The following is a 27985-nucleotide window of genomic DNA, read 5'->3' on the forward strand; positions in this document are numbered from 1 at the left end:
TCATGTCTTCTTCCTGCCCTCCCCCTCTTTCTTCATCACCCACTGCTCGGCCATCTTGCCCCAGTCCACCGCTGTGATGCTGATGCTGGACCTGCCATCGACATGGAGATTCATTAAGTACCTGGTGGGATGTGAGGGTCAATACACTGTAATACACTGTAATGTAAGAGTCATTCAACTCTTCAGCACCATCTAGTGAATAAAAAAGGCCAGTAAACAGAGTTTGCACACACAGTCCCACCCACACGAGACACGTCTCAACTCTCTTCACAGGATATCTGCAGGTATCAGCACTTTACTATATAGTAAGGCCTTTTTAAGAGTTAATCTTTTTTTCTTTTTCTTTTTTACCACTCCTTATGATCATTGCAACCACTGGGTCTGAGGAGTTTGAGGAGTGTTATGTGATATATTTTAATATATAATATTATATTATATTCGATGGCTGTAGCCTGAAGTTTAAATAGCATTTATCTCTTGCTTTTAGAGGTCTCAACCCCTAGAGTTTACAACTTGGAAAAGCGAAATAAGGTCCAGAAGAGAAACTTCCCTGACATGGTGATAGTCCAATCTAACCAACTTGGCCTATTTGGTAGCATAAAAAGTGGCATTAAAGGAAGTCAAAGAATGTCGTCTACAAAAAGAAAATCACGTTGGCGAGATAAATTACTCACCTCTAGCCATCAGCAACACAAAAGAGATTAAAACCTGAAACTTACACCACATAAATAAAATTATTTGACTGAAGTGAACATGTTTGCAGCATTGTTTAATTCCTTTTAACTAGGGTTGTTTAAAAATATCGGCCTCCCAATATTATCGGCCGATATTAGCATAAAAATCGGAAAATGTCGGTATCGTAAAAAATAAATAAAAATGTTATTGATATTATAGCAATTTTATTTCATTAGATATATATTTCGGTATCGGTTAATATCGGTATCGGAAATTAGGTGTTGGACAATATCGGAATATCGGATATCGGCAAAAAAGTCAATATCGAACATCCCTACTTTTAACCCATTAAAACTGGGAAAGCATCTGTGTCATTTTAGATTTGAGCTACATTTCGTCTCTGTCGATATATATAGCTCCTCATATGTCCAAAACTGTTACTTTTCAGGATTCAGATTCAAAAGTAGCAAAAGTAGCAGATCTACAAGCTCAAAACGTGACGTGAAGCGACGCGTTTTGAACTTGCAGATCTGCTACTTTTGATGCCTTTGTGTGAGGCTGTACGTATAGGGCATTAATTTACAAAAAAACACAAAAAGTTAGAATATGGAGATAAGAGGTTTCTGCCCGACAGCAACGATATATAGCAGCATAGGTTTTTCCTCTACTCACCCCTCTCCTCTCCTCTCCCTCCTCTCCTCTACTCACCCCTCCCCTCCTCTCCTCTCCCTCCTCTCCTCTACTCACCCCTCCCCTCTCCTCTCCTCCTCACCCCTCCCCTCTTCTCTGCCCTCTCCTCTCTCCATCCCTCTCCTCCCCTCCTCTCCTCTTTTCCTCACCCCTCCCCTCTCTTCCCTCTCCCCCCTTCCTCACCCCTCTCCTCTCCTCTCCTCTCCTCCCGTGCCCTCCCCTCACCTCTCCTCCTCTTTTTGCCAGACCCAGGGGGTCAGGCCTACATGAGGCTTTGTCGGTCCCTCTCCATATATGGACAAAAACGGTTCAACGTTTTTGTCCAAATATGGTGCTTACATGTCCCTCTTTTTGATTGGCCAAGCTTAGCGTGACGTAGTGCTTTTCACCTATAAAGTGTTACGTACTAGGAATCTATTCTGGGTCTGGCAGAACCAGGTCTCCTGGTCTTGTTTTGGTACTGTGGCTACGTTATGTAAGAGTACGTAAGATGTACGATAGCTTTGCACACACGTCATGCGTCAAACCGAGATCACTTTTCGAGGCGAAGTCCGGCATAAACGTCATGCGAAGCCCTGCCAGATCAGGCTGAGGGTCTGATAGGCAAATCGGAAAATCAATCAAGCCGAGAGTCTGATCGAGGCTTGGTCAATTATAGTAGTAGGATTTAGAAGACATTTTTAGAATCTTAATGGGTCATTAATAACCCGTGGATGGAAATCCAGCTACATACGTTGGCTTCTGTTGTGCCGTCACCGGCGTACATCCTCTGGACGAGGTGGTGGAAGACGGCGGGCCGGACGAGTGTGCATGGTGATGACCACTGTGATGTCCGCCGTGGTGCGACGAGTGTCCTCCTCCACGTGGTGTGAGTGGGCGTGCACCGACTGTGGGGCGGAGCCGGGACACTGTGGCGTGCCCAGGGCCTGCAGACTGAACATCTATCTGACACAGTTCTGACACGGGTCGTGTCAGAACGGAGGGAGAAAAGCATAATCATTGGACATTGGACATGCTGGCCATTCATAGGTGCCTACTGCAGCTAAAAACGGCTGGGGTCACTGTACATGAACGAGCGAAAACGGTTTAGACCAATGGGCTCGACTCACCAGTTTGCGCACGAGCTTGTGCACCGAGGTGCAAAACGCGTCACAGAAGCCCCAAATAGGCCTCGCCCATCACATTTCCCAACCCGGAAGAAGGGGTGATTTCGGCCCATGCGCTGGGTGAGCAACTCAATGCAAGTGGATGGGAGGGGATATCCGGTGCCCTCTCTGTTATTTCTCTAACTCTATGAAATTAACCCTATAACGTCAGTGTTGCCAAGTCCGCTTATTAACCCATTAAGACCTGAGGCCGATTCTTCAAATGCCTTCCAAATCAGTAGTTCTCAAACTTTTTTGTGCTAAGGACCCCCATCTGAACATGTTTTGTGCCAGGGACCCTCAGGAGAGAAGATTTTTGTTAGAAGAAATTCTAATTTATTCATTATTTTTAAAAAATGTTCAAAAATAGCAGATGTACAAGCTCGCAGGGCGGCACGAAGTGACGCGCTGTGAGCTTGTATATCTGCTATTTTTGAGAACCACAGTTCTAAACCACTGTCCTAAGAGTTTTCTGAAAAACGAATGTTGCTACAGTATATAGCTAAAATAAAAAATGACACAGATGCTTTCCCGGTTTTAATAGCTTATAAGCGACTTGTTTTCCTGTAAAGTCGCTTGTAAATATTGGGCTTGTTTCTTGTTTCTGGGCTTGTTTCAAGTGTAGTTGCGTTTGGGCTTGCTTCCTAATGTTGTTTAAAGCAGTGGTTCTCAAACGTTTTCATCTCTAGGACCCTGTGGTCCTCGGCCCCGCAGGTTGAGAATCGATGTTCTAGCCAGACACGTAGCACGGTTACGTACCTGGTAAGGGCTCATGGGAATGATTCTTAAACCAGGAGAACAGTCCATGAACTGTAGGGAACATCTGAGCGCGATACACAAAGCCCTCTGGGGTGATGGTCACATATTCAACCCTGAGGAAGCACGACAGTGACGACAGCATGTTAAGATCAAAACATGGCTTTAAAAGAGTAGTTCACCCAAAAATGTACTTATTTTCTATCAATTACACACCCCATGAAGCCTTGAATTCATGGAGATTCCTAAGCCAATAATTGATTACCAGCGGAAAGATGCTAATGTATCCGGTAGGAGACTCAAAGGAGTCTCTTTGAGTCTCCTACCGGAAATACACCAAATTATTGGCTCAGGAATGTGTCAAAAACAAAAAATGGCCATGAATTCAAGGCTTCATGGGGTGTGTAATTCATAGAAAATAAGTCATGTTTTAGGTGAACTACTCCTTTAATCTTACTGGCTTTCCTGCATAGCCCTTTTTTAAATGTTACCCATTATTGCATGACTGCAATGAGCTCTGATGCCAAATAATCAAATTATCTCTACATTTAAACTTTCCAAGCAGATGTACTCAATGTACTTCAAGTTACTCGATGCAAAATTCCATTCTTTTGAACGTAAATGAAAATCAATGCTAATCATTTAGCATTCATAATGTTAATAATATCAAAATGTGTGGCAAACAGTGTTTGTGACAACAGCTGTGGACAGTTCCACTGACCATGGCTCCCCATGAGGCTGGTATCCCAGTATGAACGTCCCTGGCAGATCTTTACAGGCTGAAATAAAGTATGGAGAAAACCTGGGTTTCTCCATCTTCATCTTTATCAACAACTCTTCCATTTTCTATTGGAGAAAGAGAGAGAAAGTCAGAACTGGACATACTGTATGACAGATATACATCATGGCTAAAAAAGGCAATAGTATGAGGGTTGAATGCATCTACCCTCATACGCATAAAAACGTATCTAACTACAACAATCAGAAAACAGGCAGTTAAAGTATTGTTAATACATTAAATTAAAGTCAATCCAAAGTAGTACAACGTACAAAAACTGTAGATGTACAATAATTGAAGAAAAGATGATTACACAATATAATGCAACGCTCTGTACCAAAGTTAGTCAAGTATGTCAGTGACGTAACGTTACCTTCCTGTCTCCTCCATTACACTCCTGGAAGTACTTGTGTCCTAGTAGATCCCGAGCAAACGCCGCCATTGGCTGAATGTAGCGAGTAGTGATCTCATCCAGATCTTCAAACTCCTGCAGATGGAAGAAAGAAGCAGCTCTTTCAGAGCATGCATTGGCACGATGCCACCATGGTTCTACTAATGACCAGTGTTGTGCAAGTTACTTAAATTTGTAATTAGCTATAGTTACTAGTTATTGATCTCAAAAAGTAACCGAGTTACTAACTGAATTACTGCATTATAAAAGTATTTAGTTACTAGGGAAAATAACTTTTGTTTCAATATTAATGTATACTTGGTTAGTGTTACTGTAGCACACAGTGTGACAAGAATCAACAAATTGCATTTATTATTGTAGATATTATCACTGTATAGAAAAGTAGAAGTACACACAAGTACAAATATTGATATAGGAAGAATGTCTTCAACAAGATACTGTACCTGATAATCAGTCTGTTTAGTTTATTTTCCCTCATTATATGGGGTTGTGGTATAAAAAAGTTTGAGGACACCTGGGCTAGAGTGTTTGTTCAGTAACAGGAGTCTCCATATCTCTTTTTTAGTAAACAGAAAATGCATTTTCAGAGAGAACTCAGTCAGGATACAGATTAAAGAAGTGAAATTGGAAGTGGAACACTATAAAAATGAGGCTGATACTCTCTCCTGATTGGCAGAAATGTAGTCACCTACCTGAAAATGTATTTTCTGTTTATTAAAGAGTTGGAGAGATGGGGGGGGGGGTGTGACCCCTATGAATGAACAAACACTATAGTAATTATTACAATCAGAATATAGTGCTTTAACCTTTTAACAAAAATGTTTTGGGGGGGGTACCACAAAGATATTATTACGCAAATGGCCAGCAGCGGCCCTGACTGAGGTTAGTGAGAGAAGATCGCCGGATGATAATAAAAGGAGTAAGTAACAAGCCCATTTAACTTTCAGTTATTGTAACTGTGTTAATGAATTGGAAAAGTAATGTGTTACAGTACTAGTTACCGAGTTAAGAGTAATGCGCTACTCCCTAGACAGGTGATGACTCACAAGCCTATTGTGGACTGTGCATACATTACCAAGCACCTACCTTCGTGTTGATCTGTAGCGTGCGTCCCAAGCTGAAGGCGTTCGCCTTTCCCTCCTCTCTCACGTCCACATGCTGGTGAATACCATCTGCCACCTACGAAAAAACAGAAATAAATTAATAAAATAAATAAATACAAAGAAATCACTGTCTTTTGAAAGTTTTGATGTCAATTTTGGTGCAAGGTTTGCAGCCACTTTGCGAATTCAAAGGCAGACTTCCTTGTTTTGCATACCGTGATACAGCATCGTTTGCACTCTAAACTGAAATATTTGATTACATTTTGGTTAAGATGATCGCTATGGTTGGAAAAGAAGTGCATTTTTTAGCCACTGCTAAACAGTAAATAAACACAGTTCTGTATTTATTATGAATGTGTTTGTATAAGAGCTATCATAGACGGAGCACAATGGGATGGATAAATACAAAGGTTCCGAATTTGATCTGGCTTAATATAGACAATACTGATCAATTCAAATATGCGTTGTTGGGAGACTGGGAGTATAGCAAGGGCTTTGGTCCAGAGACAACTGGTCAGTGTGTATGCAGGTACTAGACCTGAATGGCATCTCTCCATCAGTGCTTACCTTCCAGGTCACAGTGAGGTGGTTCTCCCCTTTGCTGCTGGGCCTGATGACCAAGTCTCCCTGGTCCAGGGACTCCATCATCTTCTCTGCCTGCTGGAAGTTGATGTTGTAGAATTTGGGGTGGGCAATCACACGCTTTATGTAGGCTGGAGAGCGAACAAAAGAGGAAAACATTATTGTTAGTAGTGCCATTGTGTGCCATTTTCTCAACATTGTCATGACATTTCTGTGTTTACTGCCTGATTTTATAGACTTTTTGCTTTTTGTTCCCTGGCTGGTTCTTTGCTGCTGCCACTGAATTAGGGGTGAATTAATTTGCAGCATTTCAATAGTTAAGTAATAATTTGATTGAAAATCCATCATGTAAAGATTTCTATGTGCTATAAAAAACTTACCAAAAGGCAAACACTTGTCTTGTTGTTTCATATAAATTCAAAGTTATGTTTCTGACTACTGGGTATTGAAAAAGAAATAATTTCAAGATGTCTCTTCAATTGTGATGAAACTCTACCATAATTTGTACTTTAATACTCTAATACAAATGATTGTATCACTCTGGTGATTTTTGCGAACGCGGAAGGAGGCGCGAGCCGCGCCTCCGACCAAGTGGAGCTTACTATGTCACCGTGCTTGGGTTGTGTGTGTGTCTGTCCCTTATTTATCGTCTGTCCGTGTGTGTTCACGCTCTCATTGGCTCGCGCCCCCATGTGACTCGAAACTCCGTGCTGAAATGCCAGCAGCTGCACTGCCTGTATACAGCCGCCAGAGTGCGGCAGAGTGCACTACTACAGTGTGGTTGAAATATAGCAGCCACAGTCAATCTGCGTTCGCTTCCAGCGTTCGCGCGTCTTACTTGTTCTTTTTAATTGGAAATTGCAATAACACATTTCATATTGTATCTGAACAAATGAATACACGCATATACAAATTAATACAATGATGGAGATATCCTCTTGCCGCTAGCAGGACTTAAAAACGGTTTTACACAGATCCTATAAGAGAAACAGATACCAATTATTTTGGCAGCTTTGGATTTTATGGTGATTAATCAAACAATAGAAAACCTATTGGACAGAGTAATGTATTATGACAATGAATCTTAATTGCAGCAGACTGTGTGCTGCTCAGTCATACTGACGTGTTTGCTGTTGTTTCTTCTTTAGTTCCTTGTCCTTCTTCTGGTCGTCTGTCTCCAGGTCAAAGTCGTAGTAACTGTCCTTGGGGAGCTTCCACTCTTTGCTCTTGTCCATCAGGTCTGAGGTGCGACACGTCAGGTCAACACTGAATTTCCTGATGTCAATCTTCATGATGCGGCAGTGGACCATCATGCCCACCTGTGTGTGTGTGTGTGTGTGTGTGTGTGTGTGTGTGTGTGTGTGTGTGTGTGTGTGTGTGTGTGTGTGTGTGTGTGTGTGTGTGTGTGTGTGTGTGTGTGTGTGTGTGTGGGGGTGTGTGTGAGTGTGTGAGAGTGTGCCGGGGTGTGTGTGAGAGAGTGTGTGTGTGTGTGTGTGTGTGTGGGGAGTACAGAGATTAATCACTTAAAGCTTATATACTTCATTGAACAGGGTTTCCCAGTGGTCTAATACTTGGTCTGCTTCTTATTCCCCTCTACACCAAATCCCTTTGCCAAAAATAGCCAATCTACAAGATCACAACACGCTGCATCGCGTTGTGATCTTCTAGATCTACTACGAGATCTACAAGATGTAGATCTTTCAGATGTTCACCTATTATGGCATGATCAGAAAAGCGATGCTAGGGTTCATGTGGTTAACTATACAGTAGATCCATAATGGTGGATTAAGGCCAATGCAACACGACGTATGCAACGCGACAAAATCGTTTTAGAGACCGTTGCAGCAGTCTGAATTACCCCGCTGCACGTCGCTGCATGCCGTTCCATTGCGTCACAAGTTATTCTACTTGTTCAATCGCAAGCATCTCGTTGCAGAAGCTGTTTAACCAATCCAAGCGTGTACAGCTGTCTGGGAACACTGCGCACTAGTGCTGCACGATTAATCGAAAAAAGATCGTGATCTCGATTCAGACACCTATGCGATCTCGATTTTAAATTATGACGATTTTTTTTTTCAATAATAATAATAAAAAATAAAAAAAAAGTGTTGTTTTTTTTGCTTAATATTTTTATATTTACAAGAGAATTGTGTGAGAATCGTGTGAGAATCGTGATCTCAATTCTTATGGAGGAAAATCGTGATTCTCATTTGAGCAAGAATCGTGCAGCCCTACTGCGCACAGGTCTCCGCCAGGCCGGGTTGCCTACCGCAAAATATGGAAGGCAGTCTTAGCCAATTGGAATGGGGTCTCATACATCTTGATCACATGACCCCAGAAATAATGTGTACGGGTTTCTGTGAGTTTTGGACAAAATCTGTAGGATTAGTAGCAAAAAGTGTGTTTTAAAGAGGTGGTGCCATGTTTTTGCACTTTTTCTGTTTTTCATGTGTCTATGAGGTTGATAGAACTTCATAAAGCCCCCCGGTGGTGTTTTTATGGTGTTTTAGGTCTTCTCTGACTATTTGGTGTTTCTTCCTGGAGGCTGAAACCTTGAGGGTCAAACGTGCCAATAGAGAAACAGCGCCTTAGTGACATCACAAAGCCATACCCTCCCCCTCATTATCATAACACAACAGGTGTGGGCATGAGGAGGAGGAGGGACTAGGACAGGTGGGTGGTGCTAAGGTGGTGGAGGAGGTGCTAAGGTGAGAACCAGGTATACTTAATGAACTGGAGGCGTGTCCACATAAAAACATAATTTTAACAATTTCTGTACACTTTTTTTTTGTTGAAAAAAATCCTTACATAATAATAATACCTTCTGATCAGGTTTTAGGGTTGAAAAATATCATGGCACCCCATCTTTAAAGAAAACACACAATGTAATGATCCAAGGAGTCTAGGGGAAATTTTATTTTGATTGTATGACCTACTGTATGGTTCAACCTGAATTTGCCGGTTATAGTGTCACCATGAGGCTGTTTTGAAAAATGTAGGGTGGCATTTCTTCCTTGGCCTAGTGGGAATGTGCGTGCAAAGTTTCACGGCAATCAAACGCTGTGTTCATGATTTCAGGCATTTTGTTCAAAATGGGGCCACTCCTCCAAACTTTGGAAGCCAATCATCTTAGCCAATCAGGATGGAATAAGAAATATCCGATAGATCCGTCTTGATCACATGACTATAGAGATAATGTGTACTGATTTGTGTGATGTTTGGCCAAAATCTGTAGGAGTAATATATATTTTCTTGTTGTAAACATCTACCTCCTGGTGGCGGTGATGACAGGCCAATGTGAAAGATTTGGGGCAGAGGTTTTAACTTGGCCTCCAGGTGCGTGCACGGTTTCACGCCGATCGGTCCAACGGTGCCGGAGATTAGCTGCTCACCCACGGACACACACACACACGTACAGACAGGGGCGAAAACATAGTCTCGGCCACTGTCAGCATCTGTCACTGTTCAGTTTAGGGGCAGCCCCGTCTGTTGTTTATCACATATTGCTAAGGAAACGGCAATCGGTCACTGCTCGGCGCCTGGGTGTGGACAGTTGTTAACGGGTTTTGTTGCAAGTGGTTGCAAGTTGCAACTAGTTGCGTTGCAAATCATTGGTGTGGACTGGGCAGTTCAATGTTTTACTCTAATTAACCCCCAACAACAGACCATGTGAAACTATGCATGGGTGCGTCACAGTGTGTCTCACCTCGACCCTCTCCTTAGGGTGATTGACCACTTTGTCGCTGAGGAACTTGGTAGGGATAAACCCCAGGACCCCGTTGTCCAACCTGGTCAGAACACCAGTGGCCTGGCCCGGACAGGAGCCACTGTCAAAGTGGTTCCACCCCTAAAAACACATGTTAGATGAGCCAATGGGAAGCAAGAAATACAACCTTGCGTTTTATGTATGCAATGTAAAATATCTTCTGAAATAGAAAATTGGACAGTGAAACAACTGTGGCAGTCATAGATTCACTCATTACATTACATTATTCATTTAGCAGACGCTTTTATCCAAAGCTCATCTGACTGATTTACAACAGCATAAGATCAAACAATTAGAATAGAGCAAAACAAAATCTTAAATGGCATAAAGCTGATTTGACATTGACACGATTGGCCAATAATCATGGCCAGAACTATATGCAGAACTCAAGTATTACTTTAACTAGACCATTCCCGTCGGGGGATATGAGCACCCAAAGTATGTGCAGTTTGGGTGGCAACACCGGCGCTTGTTTCACGCACATGATTTTGGCAACCCGGGAGCCAGCGAACATAAAAACGCTAATAAACAGCCGACATTTGGGGAAAGCGAAAAACTGGCTTCGGTGTTTCGTGCACATGGTTAATGGCTGTGTGCAAATGCAGATCAATTGCTCCAGCCACTGAGGAGAACCGGGCAGAAGAGATTTTGGGCACAGACGCACGCACAGAGCTTTGTAGAATTATAGGATGATGTGACATGATTTTGTTCTATTCTTAATTTCTAATAAAAGCCGTTTTATGCTTTATGTCAAGCACTGTGAATTGCCTTTGCGTATGAAATGTGCTACACAAATAACCTTGCCTTGCCTAGTAGTTGTAGTAGTATAACAACAGTTATTACACGGCTTGTTTGAGTGCTTAATTCTGATTGGTCCGTCACTGAATTAATCGGTCTGTTATTTTTGAATAGTGACCGCTGAACTCAAGGATGGTGGGCCTGGACTGTCTGGGACACAAGACAATGTGTCAGATGAGGTGACTCAGGCTGTCTCTCACCTCGCTGAGGTCAGGGAAGTTGTCCTGCTGGCACACGTTGCACTGCCACAGGCCTGTGGAGTCGGAGCTACGGATGGACTGTTGGTAGCTCTCCCCTTCGGGCTGCCGGTGAGCGATGCCCGTTACTACACTGGTGATCAGCTTCCCTGGGAAGGAAAGAAGAAAAGAAAGGGTATGAATCTAGTCATGGATACAGCAGCAGGTTGCTACAACTGCATTTGTAGAAAATATATTCTGATGACTGAAATCTATGGTTCAAATTGCTACTTATAACTTTATTTGCACTGGGGTGGTTTTTAATCCACTGACAAAAAAACATAAACAGTTTTTTGTTCGTGTATTTAATAGAAAGGATTATTTTGTTTTATGTTATAACTTATATGCTTTTACATAATTGTACGTGTCAAATTGGTTTACAGACGTTTTATATTAACAAAATGGAGTGGCTTCATGTGGATCTTGGACTTCATGTGAGCAGTCTGTGATCAAGACAGTCATCTACAGTATATGATGTATCTATTCCAAATCTGACTGCCATTATAAAATGAAAATGAAATATTAAAATAATATATTAAAGATATTTGAAAATATGTCTTCCTTGGCCAACTGGCAGTGTGCAGAAGAAATTGAGCGATCCAGCCGTGTGTGAGATTAGCCCTGGAAAGACACACATACAGACAGAGAGACCGATTTGTAAATGTGTGTTTGGGTTACCTATATAGAAGGTCTCTGGTGTCTCCTTTGTGAGCAGGTTAAAGACCTCCTCGGTGTTGGGGGCTCTGTAGGTAACTCTCAGGTCTTTGTACCTGCAGCTCAGCTCAGCGCGGATGTCATAAAGAGTGATTCCTTTGTTGCCATAACCCTACAGGTGCAGAGTAAACACAATATACAGTCATAATGGGTGAAGGCAAGTGATATATACAGTACACGTCATGCCACTTTTTGTTTAATTCATGAGAATACCTTCTAATAGCAAAAAACAATCAGTCTAATTTGGGCTGCGGCGTGGCGGTCTAATTTGACTGGGGGAGTGAGCCTGTGCTAATTAGAATCAGGAAAAGGTTTTGTGTGACTTTTTTTATTGTGTATGAATGAAGACAAACGAGAGCTGTAAGCAAAGCAGCGAGTTCTGCTCCGCAGGGAGACTCGCCTGTGTCTCCAGCTCCTCTGTGAAGGCGTCCAGGTCCAGGTCTTTGAGACGCTCAGGGTTCTCCAGGATCTCTTCCAAGGCTCCGGCCGGGTTGGCGTCCTCCGCCGACTCATCGTACGCCAGGGCGTCCACGGCCATCTTCCGAGCCCACTCGTACGTCTCCGGGTGGACCCGGGAACCATCCAGGACCTCGATGTACGAGTCTGTGCTGTCTCCGAGTGACGCCGTGTCAATCTTGATGAAACCGGCACAGTTGATGAAGACCTTGGGCCCCATGTGGCACATGGTGACCAGCTGGGCCCTGTTTTCCAGACGAGTATTGTTCTGCTTCAGAATCTGAAAAGACACGAGAAAACTAAAACAATGATCTTCAGTACCAGGCACACTAAGGAGGCGATTACACCAAGAAACACGCCGCCAGTAAAACCATTGTTTTCCTATGGCACGTCGTGCCTGGAAATGCGCTCCTCTCTTGCACTTTTTTTTTCTTGCAGTTCTTAGACATAATATTTTCAGCACAATGTTTAGAGTCACACCTCTCGTCCATGTCACACTTGGCCAAGGCAGCCAATCAAAGAAGGTAAGAGGTGGGCTTTAATACTTGCTATCTATTTTGATGTCGGAAGATGTGATAGGAACGATGGGACAATTGCAAAGGCAGGCTGAAAAGTTGATATGAAATACCACTAGTATTTCATTACGATGAACTAGATACAACTCAAGGTCATCCCAATATTCAGATACAGTACTCTAGTTGTGCATGCAGCCTCGCTCCACAGGTTTACCACACTGTTTTAGCATGACACACTTTGCCATGTTGTTTTGGAAGCAGCCGCCGCGCCTGTAGCAAAGTACCTTGGTGTGATCATCCCCTAATATAGCAGTATATTATCTTCGCTGTCGGGCAGAAACCTCTAATCTCCATATTTTTACTTTTTGAGTTTTTTCATAAATTAATGCCCTACTTGATCATACTAGGCTACAGCATCACACAAAAGCATCAAAAGTAGCAGATCTGCAAGCGCGAAATGCGTTTTGAGCTTGTCGATCTGCTACTTTTGCTGTTTTTGACGATATGCAGTTCAGAAACTGAAATCTCTCACATATAGCCAGTGCAGTTTGGATTCAGAAACTGAATTGCATATTTACTGAATTTCCCCCATGACATGATGACCAGGCTTTTCCCATGGGTGCTCATCCTGACATACTGTAACATGAAATCCCAATGATCACACACCTTGAGGAGGTGATTGCCCTTCCTGGGTCCAAGGCCGCACACAAACTGGACCAGGCTCTGGGTGTAAGGATGGGCGATGGCTCTGTTCACATCCACTCCCACCTCGTTGACCCGGTTGATGAATTCACAGTGCAGCGCATTGAGCAGGTCTTCTTTCACTACTTGCTCCTGATGGATTGGGGGACATAAAACAACACAAACAAAAAGGGACGGGATAACAATTCGATTACTTTTTTCATTTATTTTATAATTTTTTTTTATTGTATTACATTTTTTTTATTTTCCCAAAAAAATATTAAAAATAAATGAAAAGAAATATAAAAAAAAACACGGCCCCTCGCATATTAGGAGGGCAGGGTGAGTCACCAGAACCAAGGACGGGTGCTTTTGATGAATCTAACAAAAAATAATAAAATGGAGTTTGAAGTTATAATGGATTTGTATAGGAAGGGGGCGTGGCTGATAAAATTAATATCAAATATCTAAATACTGAATCAAGCAACTTAAAAACGGTCTGGGGGGCTCACAAAAGCCTGAGTAGACGCTAAAATGACCAAAGTTTTTTTTAAAGTGAAATATCCCTTTAACATTTTTTCTTGCCAGCCAAGGTGGCTGGTAGATTACAAAAACTACCAGCCAAGGTACCAACTCATGAGGGATAAAAAAAAAAGAAGGATGGAACAAATACAATTAAAATCAACCCCCAGTTGGAAGGTATGATTTGATAATCTACCCTGCCAAATGTATAGTGGCCTATCACATTGATAACTTGACATGGCAAACTGCAATTCAATCTACACACACTTCAACTAACTTTTTTAGTTGAACCATTTCCACTGGTGTGATTGGGCTATAAGGTTTGAAATAATACCCTCAAGAATTACATTATGTCGTTTTGATGCAGAAACAAGCTTTCAGTTAGCAGGTAGGAGCTGCCAGGGGAGCTGCCAGGGGGAATAATATTTTTATGGCATTTATGGCTTTTTACAGATATGTACTCTGATAAATTGATCTGATTGGGTTATAATGTTTGAAATATAACCCCCAAGAATCAAATCACGCCATTCTGATGCAGAAAATACCTTCCAGTGACCAGGTAGGAGCTCCAATCACTCTCTGGCAAAAACAAATCTACACGCCATTAGCGCTTTGCAGGAGTTACTTTTATTCTCTGATTCAGATGATGTGCTGTATATACACATACAAAATACATACTGCACCGCCTGACCTCCATGTTCCCCATCTCTCACCTGCAGAGGGTGCAGTTTGAGGCAGAGGATGTCATCGTCACTGCTGCAGACCTGAGAGTACTCCACCAGAGGATCCTGGATCTTCCTCGCTATGGACACAGCCTGTCGCAGCAGGGGAGGGTAGTCCCGGAAATCAGCCTGGACACAGGGACAGACAGAGGGAGGACACACGTTTATTATTACAACACATCTGGTACAAGATACGCCATTAGCTGTGTCAGTGTGTTTATGCTGTGGGTGTCCATTTTTACACGCTGGGTTGACATGAAATACAGTCATAGCAGTTAATATGTAGAGATTTTCAGATGGAGAAAGGTTGTTCTGGTTTGGCAGTTGAATTGTGGTGAGCCACTTGACTGAATACAAACAGGAGTGTGTGTGTGTGTGTGTGTGTGTGTGTGTGTGTGTGTGTGTGTGTGTGTGTGTGTGTGTGTGTGTGTGTGTGTGTGTGTGTGTGTGTGTGTGTGTGTGTGTGTGTGTGTGTGTGTGTGTGGGGGGGGGGTGTGTGTGTGTGTGTGTGTGTGTGTGTGTGTGTGTGTGTGTGTGTGTGTGTGTGTGTGTGTGTGTGTGTGTGTGTGTGAATAGTCACTTGTGAATAATGTCCTATATTATTTACCTCAGACTTCTTGCTATTCATGTACAGTGTAGCCAGTTCATTGTCGACCAGCTCCACTCCCACAGGAAGCAGAGAGGATTCTTGTTCAAGCTCACTGATGGTGCTTTTGATGTCCTCCATTAACATACGAGCATCTCTGCAAACATACGAAAAACAGTAGTAACAAAAATACTTCAGAAAACCATTATGAAGCTAAAAGTGCTGTACAAAGACATAATTTGAAATATATAAAAAGTGGAGGAGAGTAGGAAAACCAAACTGGTTTAAAATAAATAAGACCATTAAAACAGAACAAAGAAAGGAATCAAACACTCACCTATTCTCTCCAGCAACTGCCACCACATGAGGTTTTTTGCTTTTCAGAAATGTCTTCAAGTTTTCAATATCAATAGCCTGAGAATGACAGGACAAATGATAGCAGCCCAACACAACGTGAATACAAGTACCAGTGTACCTGGGTACATTCTTGCAAGAATATCATAACGTATGTGTAGTATTGGGAACCAGAACCGGTTCTACCGAGGGACCGGTTGCAACATTGAGGAACCGTAAGCGGTTCCATCACATTTGCATCCCTCTAACGATTCCCAGATTTTTCGGTCCCATTTAAAAAGTCTGTATCATTCCTTCATTTGTGCCTGTTGGCGGAGTGCAGGTGACTGAAGGTGCGAGGTCACCTACAGGAGAGTGGAATGGTGTGTGAAATGCATGCAGATCACACGGCAAGTGTTGAGCGAGTATGAACACACAAAATAAAACGTTTTGTCAAATTAAAAAGCACTGTCAAATTCAACACTGTGATAATATTTACAAATCTTCTCTTCTGGGTGTCCATGGCACAATTTTCTTTATGGGGGCCCACGGCCAAATAAATGGGGGTCTTTGACATGAAAATGTTTAATTGAGAACCACTGATCGTAATCTTTTCCTACCTTTTTCTCCCTCTCATCTTCTCTGAAGGAGTTCTTCCTCTTCATGAAGTAGGGCAGACGCAGGAAGTCAATCACCTCTCCTTCACCGCTGATGAGAGCACAGAACACTGGCGTATCCCTGTAGCAACGAGATGTAACGAGGTAGTAGTTCGTACCAGCCACAAGTATAACGTGTTATTATTGGATAGTTTCAGTAGCAGTTGTACTACTGTTAGTAGTAGCAGCACCTCTATTATTATCAACAAAAAATTATAATAACCCTAGTGGCACAACCTGTGGGACACCCACCTGCTGGGGGAATAGGCGACTCCAAGGACACGGATGCCTTGACTCTCATTGTCTTCCTCCATCTGCTGCTCTGGCCTGTACGGCTCCACCTTCAGCCAGCTGAACAACCGCCTACAGCAGGACTAGGAGCAGAAATGGACAGGGTTGGATGCTCGGGTGGTGCAGCGCGGTAAAGTTCTTGCCCACCCCCGCAGAGACTAGGGGTTTGAATCCTCCCTCTATGCAGCCTCCGGCTTGGACAGGCCTCCATATGAGCACAAGTGGCCATGTTTGCCAGAGGAAAGCTGGGAGGAAAGCGTAATCTTTAAGATTGGCCAAGGGCGCCTGTCAGCAGTGAGGCTCCTCACTGGCAGGTGAAAAGAAGTGGCAGCCGGTTCCAGGTATTGTAGGTGGCATATGGTTTAGTACCATCCCTAGGACCAACCAGTTCCAAGACCAACCAGTAGGGGTCCGCACTGACAAGACTATACAAGTGTGTGGGAGACAGAAACAAATAATAATAATAATAAAACGCACAATCATGCAAAGAGTATCATATATCAGGCTCACTTACCCGGACAATGTTCTCCTTGGCCTCAGCTACAAGCTTGTTTTTGAGTTCCTTGGACATCTGAGGGTAGAGGAACTGGGTGAGGGCTCTCTCTATCGCCAAGGTCCTCTGCCTATTCCATTCTTGCACCTGGTGCCTGAACTCATCCCTGTAGTAGAACTGTTTGATCTCATCAAAGTATGTCTGGTCGCCAGGATGCCTGGGGAGAGGAGTAGAGATGAGATGAGATGAGAGGGGAAGAGAACACAAATGAGTTCAGAGGCTGCAATGAATACAGGTACATTGGGCACCTAAACCTTGTGGGCACCTCAACCTTGTGGGCACCTCAACATGAAATTCAATTTTTTAAGAATAAATGTATGGAAATAATGTTAAGTATATGATTTGAACAAGCACAGTATACTATTAAAAAATATTATATGTATTTGTCCCCTCTAGGGATGGGACGATATACGATATTATCGTATATCGCGATAAAAAACGTCCACGATAACTGTATCGCAGGTACTGTAATTATCGCGAAAAAAAAAAAAAAAAAAAGTTCGACCAAAAAAGATGTTGGTGTCCATTTGCTTTGCCAGGTTGCATATCCGGCCTAGAGAGAATCAAAGGAAACGGAAACAGCTGTGAGCATGCATATATATGTGTGTGGACTGCACCGGATACAGTTCCAAAGAAGGCGGGTGTAATGTAATAGGCAGCGTCGCAGCGAGTCAGTGCACTCGCAGTCACCAGTCGCCTCACTGTCCCTTGTAGTCTACTAGCTTGTTGTACTACGCAGTCGCACTAGTACGAAGGTATCCGTAGCTGAGATAGAGAATATACGGCAGTGCCGTCGAGAACGAGCGTTGTACCCAGCTTTATTGCCAATATGTTGAGCTGCTGATCTTTAGTAAACTAAGTCACGTTTATATCAAGTTGTTGTCTAATGTCTAGCCTGTAACCCAGACTGATTCGCTCCATTCGGCTGACTTTTTTTTCTTCTCACAACTTCACATCCACCGAACGGATTCCCCCGTGCTGGAAAGCCTGGTGATTCGAGGTTAGGATCCCAGGCTAGTTGTTGTCAAGCCTCATCCATATTACAGCGTGGAATTCAAGTTAACGCGAAAAATAAGCCGTGAATATGCAGAGTTGAACGACCGTGTTGTGCAGCAAAAATTAGCCGACCTACAAACTCATGATCTGACGCGTTCGTGAGCTTGTAGATAGGCTCTTTTTGATGCGTCACACGGTGCGCAACCAAATATAAAGTCATTATTTTATAGCAGCAATTGCTGCACGTCCCGTTCCGTTTTAACTTTACATTGTCAGATTGATATTTATATAGCCAGTGGTGACTGGTGGAGAAAGTACTCGCATGTTTTACTTAAATAAAAGTATCAATACTGCAATGTAGAAATACTAGTAAAAGTCTGGTAATCAAAATTTAATTTTTTTTAAATTTAAAAAAATTTACAAAAAAAGAATGTTTGAAAATAGCCGATCTACAAGCTCACATTGTGAGCTTGTAGATCGGCTATCTTCAAATGGCCAAATGCATAGGGCTGCAGTGGTTCATGTAGGTTTTGTGATCTAAATCAGCAAAGTAATTAGTAACTAAAGTTGTCAAATCATTGTAGTGGAGGAAAAGTACAATATTTGCCTCTGAGATGTATTGGAGTAGAAGTAAGAGAAATTTATTGGAAATGGGAAATACTTCAGTAAAGTAAAAAATCCTCAACAGTGTACTTAAAGGGATATTTCACTTTCAAAACAACTTTTGGTCATTTTATCGTCTACTCAGGCTTTTGTGAGCCCCCCAGACCGTTTTTAAGTTGCTTGATTCAGTATTTAGATATTTGATATTCATTTTATCAGACACGCCCCCTTCCTATACAAACCCATTATAACTTCAAACTCCATTTTTAACATGCTAGATTCATCAAAAACATCCGTCCTTGGTTCTGGTGACTCACCCTGCTCTCCTAATACGCGAGGTGGCTGCGTTTTTTCGATAACTTTTTTCATTTATTTTTAATATTCTTTTGGAAAATGTAAAAAACGTAAATACAATAAAAAAATTAAATAAGATACAGTACTTGAGTAAATGTACTTAGTACTTAATGTACTTTTACACCACTGTATGTAGAGATATCATCTCTGATTACTTCTGAATGATAAAATAAATAACTTATTGTGAATGATCCTTGATAAGTTCAGATTACTTATGTTTACATTGTCTTTCTCTACCTCCAGTATTGGATGTTTACAAATTGCCCTGAGTGACAAGATAATAAATGTTCTTTAACAGAAATGACAGGTCAAGTGATTTCACAGTTTTTCTAGCATTTTAAGAATTTTATAAGCGACACGCTACTATCGTGATAATATCGTATATCGTGATATTTTTGGCTACAACTATCGTGATATGAAATTTTCATATCGTCCCACCCCTAGTCCCCTCATTTGTGAAATAAATGTTAATATAAAATAAAATATAGAATACAAAATACATTTTAAAAAAAGATGCACAGATATACCAGGTTCCCCCTGTTCCTGTTACCACTGCAACTATCAATTATTTTCTTAGTGATTATTGGTCACTGTATTTTAACAACGCACTGTTGGTCCCCCCGTTCTTTAGCTGCGGACAATCAAACTTAAGACTTCTAGCCCCGGATGAGCTATATAGGATTATACATTTATTTAAGAATTCACAACTGAACGATTCATCCAATCCTAAATTGAGATTCACATGCCAACCATCCGAACCATTTTAATGTTCAGGCCAGGGCCAGCCCTAGTGCCCATTTTACTTTACAAAATAAAGGACATTTCACAAAAGTGAAATACATTGTAATGGCCTAATCGCACAGGGTTGACAAGGAAGATAGGATTTAATATTTAAAGTAAATTAAACTAAAGTTATCAAATTATAGAGCAGTCTCATTCCTTCCGGTATCGACCAGCGTGTGTCCTCTTACCCTTTGACACCGATCATATCAATACAGATTTCTATGGTCAGCAGGCCCTCCTCCTCAGCCAAGCACATCTTGAGGAACTGATCCCCATTCAGCTCTTTCACAGGCTTGTTCTTGAGGTACTTGAACGAGTAGGCAAGGTGAGCCTCATCTATCTCCTACAACGTGAAAGCAATGTGTGAACAATACTTAGTAGGGTACAATAAAAAAAGCAGCTTCAAGCAGAGAAAAACACCACACGTGAACGCGCCACCACAAAATACACGCTCAGTGCCACACCACGCTGTGTTTCCAAAAACCCAGCGCTCTCATTGTAAACAATTCAAATCATACGCTGCTCTCTGGGAAAAAAAACATCTTGGCAGACGTGGCCACTAAGTCTAATGGCTTGTTATTAATCCCATTCTTTGGCAGCCAATTTTTGACAGAACCAACAGAATTGAGCAAGTACTGAAATTGTCTGTACCTTCTTGCCTTTCTTGGTCGGCTGTATGCTGACCTTCGCCCTCTCCTGGAAAGTCTGCCTGAGAACCTGTCGAACAAGAGGTTCCCGGGCGATCTGCATTGCCACCATATAGCAGGTCCCTTCAAGCACTGCCTCTGGAGTGGTGAACTGACTACAGAAATAAACAAGAGGGGTGGCGGGGTGGGGTCAGTCAGTTTTTATCTTGGTGAGATGTTCTTTTTTTCTCTCAATTTCCACACTCTACTAAGTGAGTAATGAGAAATGAGTGTTGTTGTTATAGGAACAGAACGGTGGGGGATCTAACCTGCAGACGTAATCTTTGGCCAACTCCAAAGGTTCAGCTGGGAACTGCTCCGTCTCGTGGCGCTGGTAGCTGTCTCGCAAATTTTCTCCGAACTGCTCTGGTGTCAAGCCAAACCTTTTGGCTAAGCCGTCTGACAGCGGCAGAGCATAAGAGAAAAAACAAACGACACAACGTGAGAGATGTTAGATAACCTTAGGGCGAAACTCATTTTTCAGAAATCAATCAATAAATCAATAAACTCTGAAAATGATTTCAAAGTTTATTAAAGGAAACAGTGTGGCTGTACTGGAACAACTATCTACCAGTGCAATCTGAACGCTGCAGCTCCAGTGTGACTCACCAAGTCCTGCACTCTGGCAGATGCTGAGCATGTCCCTTCTTGAGGCCCACTTCAGATCTTGTCCTATGTGTTCCTCCTCCTCACCTGCCAAAGGACAAGCTTTTTAATCTCTCAATCACTGATTTACCCACGCACCCACCCAATCCACCCACCCATCCATTCGTCCCTCTTACCATTTTCGGACAACTCATTTATCTTCTTGCGTTTCTTCTTGCCGACCTTTGCAGAGTTCTGCATCTTAGGGATGTCTCGGCCGTAGTACAACAGGAAGTGGTGGTACACGTCGCTCAGTTCATCAAGGGTCTGGACGTCTTTCAGCCTGCAGCAAAACAGCAGTGCAACTTTGACTGTGGTGTTATGGATCTTTCTTTATGACCCGAGTTCTGTGGCTGTGAGCACCTCTGGTTCGGTTACTTGCGAGTGTTCTTTTAATGCCAACGACAGATACCTCTGCATGTCGGCGGTATCCAGGGGACGGAAGCCATCGGGCAGAAGTTTGTCGGGGTCGGCGGAGATCTGCTCAAACTGGTAGGACTGCATCTTCTGGAAAAGCCACATCAGGTTCTGCTTGCGGTTCTTCAGGTAAGTCCACTGGAGCGGGGAAGGGGAGTCAGGAAGTTGGTCATTAGGACGACAGTAGGAGAATAATAAAGGCAAAGAATTCCATAAAATAAATTTGTCGTGCAGCATAATCCAATTCCTCTGAAGCCAAAAAATGAAATTGTGAGTGCAAATATTGACTACAGCCATTCAAAACCTTCACACTTGCGCACACCCAGACCTCACAGAGCTCAGTGTAGGAAACATGTAGGGGCGTGCATGAACTGCGATGAAGTTTTGATGGCAAACGCTGTGTGTCTTTTGTGGACAAATTAACTTCATCTGCATCAAATGGCATGAAGGTGAGAGTATAATCTTAAAATAAATGCCCATATACAGTATGAGCGTATCCTGACGACATCAGGGATCCCCATATATGGACATATGGACATAGAAGGGACAAGGACTGACAGACACAGATATCTCCATATATGGGCATAAAAGGGACACAGGTAGACAGACAGATACAGAGATCTCCATATATTGGCACAAAAGGGACAGAAGGCTACAACAGGTACTCCGACAACAAGTACAATGGGTATTACAGAGTAGGCCAGGTCTATTGACATAAATTTCCTTAAAGCAAAAAATTTGATTGGACAAATTAATCTAATTAAATAGCATGGTAAAATAAAGACATGTAAAACAAGACATAAAATAAGTGGCATTACATTTACAGGAAACCATGCAAGCCACCAACCTGCACAACAGAAGCAGTGAGGAGTTCAATGTCTTGCTCAAAGACCCTTCGCCAGTAACCCAGGGGGAGCCAGGGAACGAACTGGGAACGTTCCGATTGCCAAGCGGCCACTCTACCTCCTGAACAACTGCCTCCCACATAACTCATACCTTCTCATCCCATTGCCACACCTTCCACAGGTCATTGATGTTTAGCTCTGGCTCCACATACTCCTTCCTGTAGAACGCTATGAATGGAACCTGGGAACATCAGCAGGGCAAGAGACACTCACACAATTAAACTGGTTTCTGGACAGTGTACTGTACCATTTGTCCTGTCTTTAAGTCATCTTGACGAGCTTCAACACAAGCCATGTGCTTCTTGTTAAACACGAATCCACGGAGTGCTGCACTGTAGGGGGCGCCGCCATTGCTGCGGTGTCAGTCAGCTGCTGCGGTTCTATCCGTCTGTTGACGTTAGCAGAGCAGCCATAAACTAGCCTACTGGCACCTGACGTAGGTGGTTCGTCCCGATTTTCTGTACATCTTTGTAAAGTTAGTGTTAGTAAAAGTTAGTAAAAAGCAGGTAAAGGAGTAACGTGAGCAGTCAGTGACTGCAGCTGACTGACAGTCTGACACCGCAGCAATGGTTGCGCGCAGGGCAGCGCTCCGTGGATTTGTGTATAGGTCACATGGCATAGGTTAGCACATGTGAAGAGATGAGAGACAAATACATATGGCACATGGGTCAGTGGAGGGCTGTACCTCAAAGTGCTGGTTTCTCATGAAGTTGAGGGCCTCCTTAATCTTGCCAATTGTGCCCGGGCCTTTCCTGCTGAAGTTTAAAGTCGTCTCTGTGCTCTCCTGATTTGGAAACAGACATAAGTTTGCATCATATTTTAATCAAAAGACGTGGGATTAAGAAAATGGTGTGTGAGTTATAGTTTTTGTACTGCATTGCTATACAAGAACTTGTGGATACGTGTGGCTACCACGTCATGCAAAGCAGGGAGGGAAACATCAGAAAAGGTCATGTCGACTTGAAAGGCTGTAGATGGTTCAATGTGCTTTATCAACTGGCGAAATAATCAGTCCTCCAGTACGGAAAATGTCAGGTCATCAAAAGCAATTCTCTCCATTACCTTTGTGATTGACTTGGCCATTGCGCTATCCTTGGCAAAATGTCTTTGTTTTGTCAAGTGCTTTGTCGGCCGCTACTGTTTTATTTTTGGCTGCTTGCTAGTAGCTTGTTTCTGATATTATTTGTGAACTTCTGTATTGGCGGCTCTTCAAATAGTCCATGAGCCAGACAAGATTTCATTATCGAAAGAGTGGGCAAAACCAAAACTATATTAAATTGTTCATAGGGTCAATACGAGTAAATAAATATATGATAACCTCTCCACAGGAGCAGCTTTTTCATGGTTATCACACATTTTGTCATTTTCCCCATACGTACATGACAGGTGAAAAAATGACAACATTTTAAAAAGAGTTAACATAATGAAACTTCCTGAGTTGATTACTTACATGAAGACAATGATTTATCGTATTACAAGTTTTCTGAAATTGTATATTTAAATATGCAAATTAGGCATTTAGTCCATGAGCCAGAGCCCCAAAATTGAGCCAGATATTGAATATTCCCTCGTTAAAAACCTTTGATTCCAACATCTTAACAAAATGAAATAAGTATGTTGACTCTGGCTTTGTCCAATGTTCCAATGTTGATTCTGGAAAGTTATGCAAATTTGGGCATATTTTCCTAATGCCTAATTTGCATATTTAAATATACAATTTCAGAAAACTTGTAATACGATAAATCATTGTCTTCATGTAAGTAATCAACTCAGGAAGTTTCATTATGATAACTCTTTTTTAAATGTTAAATGTTTAAATGAAAATTACAAAATGTGTGATAACCATGAAAAAGCTGGTCCTGTGGAGAGGTTATCATATATTTATTTACTCGTATTGACCCTATGAACAATTTAATATAGGTTTGGTTTTGCCCACTCTTTCGATAATCATTGCTCAATTTTGGGGCTCTGGCTAATGGACTAAAATGAGTGATCAAATTGGTGGTGTTGAAGGACTTCACACAGCATCCTCCTTGCAAACCTTTACCCTTGCAAGTGTTATGATACTGCAATTTGAGCCTCTTCTTCTGACACTGTAAAATCTTCATCTTCATAATGTGGCTGTGGGGATGAACGTTTGAACAAAGTCTAACTGTGTGTCACTCTGGATAAGAGTGTCTGCTAAATGCCTAAATTGTAATAGTATAATACATGCATGCATTTATGTTTTTGTGCCTATTTCTGTATGTTATGGTCCTGTATTTCTATACATTTGTTCCTTAAACTACGCACCCCGTTGCTGTGCAACCAAGTCATTCCTAAAAGCAATTAAGGGAGAAATTATACAGTACACATATACAGTATATATTTTATAATCATTCAGTTTTGTGTGGTTATAATGCAGTATGGCTGTGTAGGTGGCCCTTTGAAATATATTCTGAAGTCACTGATATTTCATATTTATGGCTTTTCATCTATGGTTCTTAATGACTGTTTTGAGTCATCTGTGCACTAAGAACATCTCTTGCCAGTGAAGGCTTCATAACACACAGCTACAGTAAAAGCTTTCCATGTACCGTATTTAGCTTTCAGAGCACAAGCACTTAGAAATTAAGCAGATGGAAATAATCATTGGTTGTCACATCGGACACCTTTTGCACAACGGATTGATACTGTATTAAAACATGACTAACATCAGCCGATATCAATGTTATTACTGATTTATCGTAGAGAAACCACAGGGCACGCAACAATTGTACGGCCAAGGTGAATGGCCAAACAATATCACGAAAGAGGACAAAGACAGTACTCAACAGTGTAATTTATAAATGTATTAGCCTCACCGGGACCACCACAAACACAATTCAGCTGGTCAACCTTCATAACGGCTTTATTTCACCACTGAAATAAAGCACATTGTTGTGTGCTGGCTTTTTCCTCTTTTGCATTAGGCCTACTGATATATTGTGCATCCAAAGAACAAACAAACGTTTAGCCTCCATTTTCATTTTCTATGCCAAATGTGGTTGCTTTCTCTCACATCGACACAACAATGTGCAACTGGGAACACAAAATCTATATCTATGGACAAAATGATGTGTGTGTGCATGCATTTGTCTCATCTGAGTTTTTACAGCTGATGTTGTACAGTACCTGCATGGAAATCGTTAGGGAGGTGAAGCCGTGTCTAAATATCCATTCAGCTTCCTCCTCCAGCTCGTCATCCTCAGCAGACTTCACTGGGATTGAGCGTAACTGCATGATGGAAGACAAAAGGGTGAGAGAGACAACAAAATGTAAGAAAAGAAAAGTCCATAACATACCTCACATGTGTCATCTCATACCGTGCGTGCATGCAATTGACTGATCTAAAGCACCCACAGTAACAAAAAGACATCAGGTAAATCACGTATCCAAACCAAACCACGCAGTACGCAGTACAAGAACACACACCTGGAACCTCTCAGGCATGTCGGTGGAGCGGATCTCGTTGTCCTGGTCTGTCATGTGGCAGCTCTCCAGCTCGCTGGGCTCGTAGATCTCAAATATGCTCTTCCTGCCTGGCCGTCTCTTGGTCTGCTTATTGGGCCTATCCCAGCCTTCCTCATCCTGAACCTCCTCCTCTTCCTCGCCCTGGTCGTAGGTGTCGGCCACAAAGTCATCGTAGTAGTCCCCACCGAAGATCTCCTGGGCCTCCTGCAGGGCTCTGGGGGTACATCGACACAGGACGGGTATGTAAATAGCATGAATAAGGATTAGTGAAGGCTGATGTCACTGGTATGGACCATCCCCAACATGCTGTTTATTTACTGTATTTTCATAGCATTTTCCTCACCTTACATCTCATTTAGTTTAACGTCGTTATCACTGACTTTGTTCTTTGTTTGTGTGTTTTAAAACACACTTTTTGGCAGGGGTACAGGAGGTGGGGCGAAGTGGAGTGCCGCTCCGTTAGTTCAGAGCCTTTAACTAGTTGTTTGAGCTGCACACACGGCCGCACGCACGCCCATGAGAGTGTGTCTACCTCGCATATCGATCAAAAACAACCATTCGCACCTCTACCAATGCTTACAAAAGCTGCCGAGTGTCAACAGCGTGAATTAACATAGGAATGACCCTGGCTGGATGCATATCAATGGTCCATTGTGTGACCTGTTAAGTACTGTAGGTGATCAGCGATCGCTCACATGCGCGTGTATGCGAGACCGTGTGCAAGTGCGTGTGACGTAGCGCTCCACTAGTTAAAAAATCCACAGTACACCACTGCTTGTTAGGCTCTGTGCATTTCTTCAGCTTCTGACATATCAGCTGCTTTTTTCATTTTATATTCATTTCAAACTAAACCAAGCTAAAGTAAACTAATTTAGGGCTGTTTGTGTCCTCTGATGACACTCACACGTCGGTGTCTCTTCTCTTCCTCTTCTTGGTGTTGGGTTGGTCATCATGGTCCACAATGAAGTCATCTATGTCTATAAGAACATAAAAAAGAACGGATGTGAAACTGAAAAGAAAAAAGTCTAAATGAGATGGAAGTCGATATTCCATGATAGCTTCCCCAGTTCTGAATAAACCCTTGTGTCAACCCACCTGACTCCTCATCCTCTCCCTCTTCATCATCGCCTCGCTGAAGCGGCACATCAACCGTCTCTCTCTCCTCCAGCTCGCCGTCCCCGTCGCCTGTGAAGATCTCGTTAGCGATTAAGTCCTTCTCATCATCGTCGTCCTCTTCATCGTCGTCAAAGGTCTTCACACGGTCATATTTCTTTTTCTGGAAAAGAGGTGGGAAAAGAGATTGTTAAGCATTTTAGATCATTATTATCACATATATTCCATTGCTGCTCTTTAAAACTAGGTGGAATGGTAAATAATATCACATTATCATATTGTCCATCATCACAACAGGGAAAGACAGAGAAACATTGCCATACCCTCCTTTTCATTTTGACACCCAAGTTCTCCTCAATGAGGTCTAGATCGTCGTCGTCTAGGAAATCATCATAATCTGTAAAAGGGAAAATGAGGTATCAGTCGAATAAGAAATATAGAAAGTAGCGTTCGGGTGGCTCAGTGGTAAAATGCCTGCCCACCACCGCGGCGGTTGTGGGTTCGAATCCACCGTGGTGCATCCGGATTTTTCGAGCGTCTACACAAACACAATTGGCCCGTGTTCGGGGGAGTGAAGCCGGGGAGGGTTTTAATTGTCACTGCACGTAATCCTACGTGCTGGGGCAGCACCTGTCAGCAGGGAGTGTTGGGCGGGAGGAGTAGGACAAAGGCTCTACTACGTCCTCCCGAGGCTCCCGGTAGGGGCTCCTCACTGGCAGGTGAGTCAGTAGGATACGACAGCAGTGACAACACACAGCAATGTGTGTGGGGAGGAATCAATTGTCATAACGACTAAATTGGCGAGAAAAGGGGGGTAAAAAAGAAAAAAGAAAAGAAAATGTATAGAAAGAAAGACTTAGGTTATGAGAAACTCACTGCGCTTCTTCCGTCTATGTCTGACAAGGTCAGCGGAGCCACAACCTGCTGCACTCCCACTCGCACTCCCTGCTGCCGCCTCCTCCTCCTCCTTCTCTTCGTCTCCATCATCCATGCGTCCCCTCCAACTGAAGAATGCTGTTAT

The 27985-nt window shown here is 42.6% G+C and overlaps 1 protein-coding gene across 1 annotated transcript; it reads right to left on the reverse strand.

Annotated features, from left to right (window-relative positions):
• Positions 1 to 27955, reverse strand: LOC308090793 (transcription elongation factor SPT6-like; the record flags this gene model as incomplete). The annotated part of the gene is made up of 33 exons (XM_080436056.1): positions 1 to 121; positions 2099 to 2321; positions 3270 to 3382; positions 3988 to 4112; positions 4418 to 4531; positions 5543 to 5635; positions 6127 to 6272; positions 7265 to 7460; positions 9848 to 9988; positions 10906 to 11051; positions 11620 to 11767; positions 12056 to 12391; positions 13293 to 13460; positions 14543 to 14680; positions 15159 to 15294; positions 15475 to 15551; positions 16091 to 16208; positions 16379 to 16500; positions 16932 to 17127; positions 19895 to 20049; positions 20358 to 20508; positions 20662 to 20791; positions 21002 to 21085; positions 21154 to 21320; positions 21450 to 21592; positions 22451 to 22540; positions 23045 to 23143; positions 25513 to 25614; positions 25813 to 26065; positions 26756 to 26828; positions 26947 to 27127; positions 27288 to 27361; positions 27841 to 27955. 33 exons carry the CDS (start codon positions 27953 to 27955, stop codon positions 1 to 3), a joined length of 4674 nt encoding a protein of 1557 aa, XP_080292182.1.
• Positions 27956 to 27985: the final 30 nt, after the last annotated feature.

This window comes from Gymnoscopelus braueri (assembly GCF_963280865.1).
Source record: "Gymnoscopelus braueri genome assembly, chromosome: 8".
In the NCBI taxonomy this organism is placed as follows: Eukaryota; Metazoa; Chordata; class Actinopteri; order Myctophiformes; family Myctophidae; genus Gymnoscopelus; species Gymnoscopelus braueri.